At 39.0% G+C, this 9,106-nt stretch overlaps 1 protein-coding gene across 1 annotated transcript; it reads left to right on the top strand.

Moving 5' to 3' along the window:
• LOC133736334 (rDNA transcriptional regulator pol5) lies at positions 1-8,210 on the top strand. The gene is made up of 8 exons (XM_062163791.1): positions 1-629; positions 1,916-2,041; positions 2,139-2,336; positions 3,927-4,154; positions 4,266-5,387; positions 5,805-6,092; positions 6,442-6,901; positions 7,038-8,210. The coding sequence occupies exons 1-8, from the start codon at positions 99-101 to the stop codon at positions 7,895-7,897; spliced, it is 3,813 nt and encodes a 1,270-aa protein (XP_062019775.1). The 5' UTR covers positions 1-98; the 3' UTR covers positions 7,898-8,210.
• Positions 8,211-9,106: the final 896 nt, after the last annotated feature.

The following is a 9,106-nucleotide window of genomic DNA, read 5'->3' as shown; positions in this document are numbered from 1 at the left end:
TGCCCTAATGCACTACGGCCTTGTCTCCCAACCTAGTCAGAGAAACTAGTTAGAAAGACGCCCACACCGCACTGAAGCCAAACCAAGCTCAGAACCAAATGGAGGTAGAATCGAATGCCCTCAAACCTATCCAGAGGCAGAAGAAAAGAAAAGCTTCTGAAGAAACCAAACCCCCAAAACCAATGGACGCAGAGACCTCCACCACCGTCAAACCCATGGAGAAACAGAAGAAGCGAAAAGCTATGGACAAAGAGAGACGCCTCCACGCCGCGCCAAAACCACCACCGTCCACGGATGATGTAGTGGAATTGAAAACCACCGAGCCACCCGCCGCCTCCGCAGCCGCTTCTTCTTCTAGCGGCGGAGCTCCTCTTCTTCCGGAGTTCCATGTCGGCGTGTTCAAGGACTTGGCTTCTGGTGATGCCGCGGTGAGAGAAGCGGCGGTGGAGGCTTTGGCGACGGAGCTGATGGAAGTGCAGAGAGCTTATGAAGGGCTTGAGAATAAGGAGTTGGTTGAAGGCGGTGGAGTCAAGTTGGAGGCCGAGAAGGATGATGGCTTGAATGGCTGTGCGCCGTCGTTGAGATATGCTCTGCGGAGGCTCATTCGTGGTGTTTCTTCATCAAGAGAGGTTATTCTTTTCTCTCATTTGTTTCCAGTTTTCAGTTTTCGTCTTCGTTTTCGATTTCGTTTTGTATTTGTTTGCTTATGGTTGTGGTATAAATTTGAGCTTTTCTGACTGTGAGAATGGAGTGGAGCATCCTTGAGTGGAGGTTTTCAAGTATCAGAGTTGTTTTGGAGCTTTTTGTTTACTTACATTAGTTATGATTTCTGTAATGGTTTTTGTGATTTAGGACTCTCTTGAATGTGAAGTGTCTCATTCTTTTCGAGCATAGGCACTAAATTTGGATTCTGCTATTTGAAATTGGATTATTTTCGCGACTTGAAGTTCATTACAGTTACCTTTACCAAAATGCAACCGAGAAGCATCGGTTGCTGTTGACACCGAGTGTAGTTATACCAGGCATATGATTTGGTCTGATTCTATCTGTGAGTTTATTTAATAAATAGTTTGCAACTCCATTGGTTGCATACTAGCAATTTGGTTCCGTTCTTTACAAAAGCTTAAAAAGTGATTGGTTGAATTTATCGTAGTTCTTTTAACTATGATTGGGTCTTTAGTCACTGACATACTCTTGGCTGTATATATTTTAAACTTTGTTTGGAAGAGGTCCCCCCACACCACCTACTGTGTCTCACCAGATGATAGCTAATATTAGGAAGGAGTTGTTCTAGAAAATTATTCAATTCTTGAGCATCAGTGTATTGCCAGAATGAACATGAGTGAATGAAGTGCATACTTCCGAGTTGTGCTTAAATAGAGTTCAACATCCCACAGAGTTGAACTCTATATTGTGAACTCTATATTTTTAGGCACTGTTGTAATCCCAAGAAAAGGACATATTAATTTGTGCTTAAAGATATAGAGTTCAATTCTGTGGGATGTTGTATTACTTGTTTAAAAAGGTTACTTGGCTTTTAAATTTGTCCACAGAGCAGACTTTGTGTAGATACATTGCTGTCATTTTGATCTGTTACATGGTTGTAACAATATTTTAGTTTATGAACTTCAATTATGTAAGGTTTGGCATGACTTTAAAGAACTTTCTGTAATTTTATGACATTTCTTATATGACTTTAAGAGTGGATATTAATGTGTTCTGCTATTAACCTGATGGTCTTGTGCATGATTTTAGAAGTAAATGGATGTTTTCAAACACCTTAGAACATCCTTGAGCTGCTGTGCCGGACTTTAGACATGATGTCGTTAAACACAATTTCCTTAACCTAATGAAACTGCTTATGGAGCATAATTGGCTAACTTTCTACGTATGCATGATTTTGTTTCTTCTGCAGTGTGCAAGACAAGGATTTGCATTAGGTTTGACTATTTTAGTAAGTACCATTCGCAGCATCAAGGTGGACTCATTGCTGAAACTCATAGTTGATTTCTTAGAGGTCACTTCATCAATGAAGGGTCAGGTAGGCACGATCTTATCTATATGTGTCCAATAATTCTTTGTTCCACTTGCTGACTCCCCCATAGAATTAAATAAATTGCTTCCTCTTGGCATTGCAGGAGCAAAGGGATCGTCTTTTGGGTCGTTTATTTGCTTATGGTGCTCTTGGACGATCAGGAAGACTAGCTGAGGAGTGGATTTCTGACAGAAATACTCCGCACATAAAGGAATTCACTAGTCTTCTCATTGCTCTTGCATCAAAGAAGAGATACTTGCAAGAGCCTGCTGTATCAATTATTTTAGACTTGATTGAAAAGGTAAGAATTCTGTTTGAAAAAAATACTATATTCTTTATCTAATGCCTTGTTTGGCATTTCATCACCAATAAATTATGGGAATCACGCCCATCACAATGTGGTTTCTATATGATTACTATGAGCTGATACTGATGATGAATTATTGTTTTTAACTCATTGAGTAAGGACTACTCTTTAGACTTGGTGTATGAACGCAATACATTAGATAATTGGACTGCATGTCATATGACTGGTTAGGTCATAAACCTTACTGTATTGTACACCTCCTGTTTCTTGTGGCAGACACCCTCTTTCTATAGTGTGTTTTGGCTTGTTGACATGTCCAAATGAACTAGAAATTCAAGAAAGTTTTAGGAAACGCTTTCTCAATCATCTGATCTTATCTCAGTAACTTAATGATTGACTTATAATACAATTATTGATCTTTTCCACTCTTATTTTGTTGTTAGTAGTTTTGGATTGGATTTATTTTATTTTAGAAAGTAGTTATTAGTGGTAACCTGAGGAATTATGTGAGGAACTGTGTGAATTGCCAACCAAAATCCGGATTTAGTTGATTTCTGGATAACTTTGCGTCAAGTCCTTGGACTTAAATATTTCAGCACTCAGACTAGGCTGTCTTTCTTCAAATGTCTAGACCTGATCTTAACTTGGAACTTGGCTATAAATTGTCTTATCAGAGATGTAAAACACTTCATTGTATTCTGCTTTCCAGATGCTTCACCAATCATCGTATAATGACTGTAATAAGCCTTCGGGTATTTGTCCATGTACTTGCATCCGAAGTTAGGCTGAAAAACTAAATTTAAATGGCCCTTGATTTGGTCAGACAGTTGCTGAAGCCATACATTAGATTAATAGCACAGTTGCAGAAGCTTGATTGTGGATGTCTCTTGTTTGTCCTCAAATAGGACATTCATGCTTGTAGTTCAAACCAAGTTCAAGAATTTAAGAGTTAGAAGGCTTTCTATGAGAAGGAAAGCATTTTTTGTTCTACAATATCATCAGATCTAGCTATCCTTGTTAGTTGCAAGGTCTTTGGAGTGAATCCTCACAGCTATCCTTTTTACCAAGGTTTCCAACCCAGACCTCCTTTTTGCTCCACTTGACCCACTAATTCCCACTTAACATGTGATCATGATACCCCTTTTGCAAGAGTTCTCTTTTAGCCTCTCCAACCTCTTTGCCACATGATAAGGAATCTCAAAAGGAGAGGTATAGTAAATGCGGAAGATACTCAATGCCGATTGGATTGAAGTCAACCTTCCTTCCCTTTGCTATAAAGCTTTGCGAGCGTTCTAATGTTCTTTTGCTCCCTCTCCACCACTAGGTCCCAAAGCTGTTGGCCCTTTAATAAGGTGGCGAACACAGGGAGAAAGAGAATGAATGTTTGTAGGGGTTCTTGTTTTGGTTTCCACTGCTTTGTTTTGGCTCCTTCCCCCTTTAGTTCTTTTTACCTGATTAGTTCTGATGTCAAGTAGGTAGCTTGTGGTATCATCTTCTAGTCCTAATGTTTTGATGTCAAGTAGGAAGCTTGCGGTGTCATCTTCTAGTCCTAATACTTTCAGGATGTGCATTCCATATTTGCAGTTGCCCCAAGAAGCTTTGTTGACTCATGTTCTAGAGGCTCCAGGACTTCATGAATGGTTTGAAGGGGCTATTGAAATTGGAAATCCTGATGCTTTGCTTTTGGCTCTGAAAATTGGAGAAAAAGTTTCTGTGGACAGTGCAAGATTTGGGAAACTTCTGCCAGACCCATTTGTTCCCAACAAACTGTTCTCTGCTGATCATCTATCTTCTCTTGCTAATAGTTTAAAGGTACTGTTTGTTTATGCTGTTGTGTACGATCCATATGTGGTGTGTTTATACATGTCTGAAATTAGAATTAGAAAATATATTCTTAAACATGTGTTTTTTGGATTATCCCAGGAATCTACCTTCTGTCAGCCACGCATTCACAATGTTTGGCCTGTTCTAGTAAATATTCTGTTGCCAGATAGAGTTTTGCAGGCTGAAGATGCACTGACTATTTCAAATTCCTTAAAGAAGCACAAAAAGAATCGCAAGTCTAGCTCCTCTGATGAAGATATTGCAAAGAATTTCCAGTGCTTCTGCGAGGTGATTATTGAGGGATCCCTTCTCCCATCGTCCCATGATCGCAAACACTTGGCCTTTGATGTTCTGCTTCTTCTCCTACCGAGGTTGCCTGCTTCTTACATACCAATTTGTTTGTCTTACAAAGTCGTTCAGTGCATGACTGATGTACTTCCAACAATGGATGCTTGGCTCAAGAAAATTGTGCAAAATTTTATCAAGACATTATCAGAATGGGTCGGGGATGATGATGTCAGAAGGGTTTCTGTCATTATGGCTCTACAGAAACACAGCAATGGTAGATTTGATTGTATCACACGAACAAAAACAGTTAAGGATTTGATGGCAGACTTCAGAACAGAATCGGGTTGCATGCTGTTTATTCAGAACTTGTTGAACATGTTCGTGGATGAAAGTCACGCTTCTGATGAACCTTCAGATCAGAGTATAACAACAGATGACAATTCTGAGATAGGTTCTATTGAAGACAAGGACTCTGTTGCAATGGGAAATTCTGATTTTTTGAAAACATGGATAGTGGAATCCCTCCCCTGTATATTAAAAAATTTAAAGCTAGAACCAGAAGCTAAGTTTAGGGTTCAAAAAGAAATTTTGAAGTTTCTAGCTGTTCAGGGTTTGTTCACTGCATCTCTTGGCACTGAAGTGACATCCTTTGAATTACAAGAGAAATTTCGGTGGCCAAAAGCAGCCGCCTCAAGTGCTCTTTGCAGGATGTGTATTGAGCAGCTCCAGTTACTGTTGGCAAATTCTCAGAAAGGAGAAGGTCCACGTGGTTTGCCAAATCGACTCGAGTCAAATGATCTTGGCTCATATTTTATGCGGTTTCTTAGCACTTTGTGCAACATTCCTTCAATTTCTCTCTTTCGACCTTTGGATACCGAGGAAGAAAACACTTTGAAAAAATTGCAAGCGATGGAAACTTCACTTTCTAAAGAGGTACTTTCTTCACCCTTTTTAAGTCAAAACATATTGTGGGGGAGGGGAGGGCTGATTTCGAGTTTAAGCATCTGGAACATTGTTCCACTTATAGAGTGGAGGGATAATGTGGCAATTTTTGCATGTCTAAAAACTTGGAAATGGTTGAGGTTTAAAAGTGGTTTTTTTTCTTAAAAAAAAAAAAATTATTAATTTTTTTGTCCAAAGATAATATTCATAATACGGTACATGCTGATGTCTTGGATGGCTCCCATTCATGTTGTGTTGTAGCCTTCTAGCCTAGTATTGCAAAACTACCTTGAACTCAATTTTTATATATGTTGACCAAAAGAAAAAAGTTTCATATATAAGCATCTTATTTTAGCTCAGTTGCTTAGCTGCTCTATCTTCACTTACTAAATGCTTTGATGATGGCAGGAAAGGAATTGTGGGCTTAGCAGCGAGGCAAATAGGTTGCATGCACTAAGATACTTGCTCATCCAGCTGCTTTTGCAAATGCTCCTTCGACCGAAAGAATTCTTAGTAGCGGTGTCTGAGGTTATTATATGCTGTAAAAAGGCTTTCCCCGTTTTTGATCTTGTTGATTCCTGTGGAGAAGACAACTTAGATGGTGATGACGCTCCTGCAGTAATGGATGTTCTTGTGGATACATTGCTTTCATTGCTGCCACAGTCATCAGCTCCTATGCGAACTGCTATTGAGCAGGTATGACATTGAGATTTTTGGCTTCTGGCTTTTAAAATTTTACAAATATGCTATGTTCAAAATATGGTTCCAGTTTTACATTTCTAGGCATTTTATTTTATGGTGCGAATTATTCTGTAGTTGGACAGCAGTTCCCTGAGTTATATGCGTTGTCAGTGATACTTCAATGCGTTTTTGCCTTTTATAAACACAGATACTATGATAAACTAGATTGCATGAAGGTGTAGATTTTGGAAATAATGTTACTGTGTCTGGCCATTTATAGATGTGGACAGTGTCTGGCCGGAAAAGTTACACTATTCCAAGCTAAATTTTACACAATTATATATTTTGCATCCATTTTGTGCAGGTCTTTAAATACTTCTGTGTTGACATCACGGATGATGGTCTGCTGCGGATGTTGAGGGTCATTAGGAAGAATTTGAAACCTGCTAGACATCAGGATGCTGATAGTGAAGACATTGACGATGACGAAGATGAAGATTTTCTTAACATTGAAGAAGATGAGGTCATTGATAGAGCTGAGACTGGTGAAACAGGTGACAGTGATGAGCAGACAGACGAGTCTGAGGCCGACTCTGAGGCTGACTCTGAGGCTGTTGGGGAAGTTCCCATGGAAATTCCTGACGCTTCTGATGAATCAGATGGAGGGATGGATGATGATGCAATGTTCCGGATGGATACTTATCTTGCACGGATCTTCAAAGAGCGAAAGAATCTAGCTGGGGGTGACACTGCTCATCAGCAACTCATGCTGTTTAAGCTTCGAGTTCTTTCTTTGCTAGAAATTTACCTGCATGAAAATCCAGGCAAGTGTGTTGTATTGAAATTAGCTGCAATGCAGAAAGTGCCTTTAATATTTATCAAGTATGTGATGAAGTTTTTCAATTTTTCTTTTCTAATGCTGTCCTTTTGGTTTTTTGGTTCTGGTTCTTGATTGAACAGATAAGCCACAGGTTTTGTTGGTTTACTCAAATTTGGCTCGCGCGTTTGCTGAACCGCATACTGCAGAAAGTAGTGAACAGCTTGGACAGCGTATATGGGGAATTCTGCAAAAGAAAATATTTAAAGCAAAGGACCATCCCAAGGGTGAAGATGTGGAACTATCTACTCTAGAATCTTTGTTGCAAAGAAATTTGAAGTTGGCTTCAAAACCAATCAAGAGAAAGAAATCTGCTGCCAACCCGTCAAAGAAGAAGCAGTCGGCCTCCTGGAACCGACAGAAAATGATTGCTTCCCTTGCACAGAGTTCTACCTTCTGGATTCTGAAGATCATTGATGCAAGAAATTTTCCAGAGTCTGAGCTGCAGAGAGTTTTTGATATTTTCCAGGGTGTTCTGGTCGAATATTTCAATAGTAAGAAGTCCCAAATCAAATCTGAATTTTTGAAAGAAATATTTAGAAGAAGGCCTTGGATAGGGCGTTATCTCTTTGGCTTCCTTTTGGAGAAATGCGGAAGTTCAAAGTCAGACTTTCGGCGAGTAGAAGCACTCGATATGGTGAGTGAAATATTGAAGTCCCCTGGCTTATCTGATGGAAGCGGCCAGGAAGCTTTGAAGAATATTATGAAAAGCCATCTGCAAAAACTCTGTCAGTTGATAGAGCAATTGCTTACAAATATGCCAGAAAAGCAGTCGAGACGAGCTGAAGTACGCAAGTTTTGCGGGAAGATTTTTCAGATGATAGCAACCCTTAAGCTGAGCAAGTCTTTTCTCAAGAATTTAACTCCAGATGCTCACGCCAAGTGTGAATCACAACTCGGTGATCAGTTTAAGAACTTGAAGAAGATAGAGGTGAAAGAGTAAATTTAGCTGATTATCAAGAGTGGTTCTAGAGAATCTTCTTTTCATCCCTGAACAATACTGGAAAGTTAGCAAACCCCATTTTTGACTTCACCTTTCTGTAGAAGGTACGTGTTATAACTTGATAGAATTTTTCGTTGAAGAATTTTGGTCGGTGGAAGCACATTTCAATTTAGATTGTATTACCTGATTTCATTATGTAGTCACTTTTATGAGTTGAGTTGTCAGAGACGGAAAGAGTTGATGATAGTGGAATGTCATGTACTTGGCACAATGAAATTTCTCTCTTTATTTAAAGAACCAACACTGGAAAGCACCTGAACTCTACAACTGTTATTGTCATGTAGCCTGTTGATTTTCATGACACATTCAGAGCAGCTTTTGCATTTTCTTATCCCATAGTACTCTCGTGTTATTTTAGAAAAACTTTTCAAGTTCATGGATGAACTGGTGATGGGTCTCTTTTGTGCACATCACATCTTTGACGTCTTCTTGGGTCCTGATTATTATGAACTATCAAATGACCAATTGGGACCAATGTTGCCACTAAAAAAACGAAAAGAATTTGACCTTTCGTTGTGTATAGAAGTATAGAATTGTCTTCCTTCTATGCGCAGGGTATGTGATGGGACACATTTTCGAAAGTTCGATGGTGACGTCAGTTATCAAAAGAGCGTTTGGTAAGGCGTCAAATTTCTATGGGTATTGGGGTGGAGTTTATAATGAACGAGGCTGGTACAGACCTTGTATCCTTGTATGTTCGTGTAAATGTGCCGTCTAAATAGGCTTTCAATATGTGAATATTCCGGCCTAATCGTCAAAATCAATTTGGACAAGTTCAAATTTTCTCCTATTTGCGTTTATTTTCTGAATGTTTTAACTAGTATGTCTGCAAAAAATAACGTAAGTAATCCGATTGTAGCAGATAGAGACTCACCACTTTTTGCAACATTTCCATGTGAGTTTGGTTGATTTATTTGATATATTTTAAATGATTTTGTCGAAGAAGTACGATCTTTTAAGAGTGACTGAGAAAACCAACGACTCTCATCATCATGACAGTACATAGACATGATTTGGATCCCAAGTTTATAAGTGGTGTATTCATGAACTATATAGATCTATTAGCAAATGAAACAAATTCTAGTTAACGATATCTGCCATTCAAATCCTTCACATACATACGTCAAATCGAAAAGGAAATATCCATAA

The sequence above is a fragment of the Rosa rugosa genome, chromosome 3, assembly GCF_958449725.1.
Source record: "Rosa rugosa chromosome 3, drRosRugo1.1, whole genome shotgun sequence".
NCBI classification, from domain to species: Eukaryota; Viridiplantae; Streptophyta; class Magnoliopsida; order Rosales; family Rosaceae; genus Rosa; species Rosa rugosa.
This window is presented reverse-complemented; position numbering and strand designations above follow the sequence as displayed.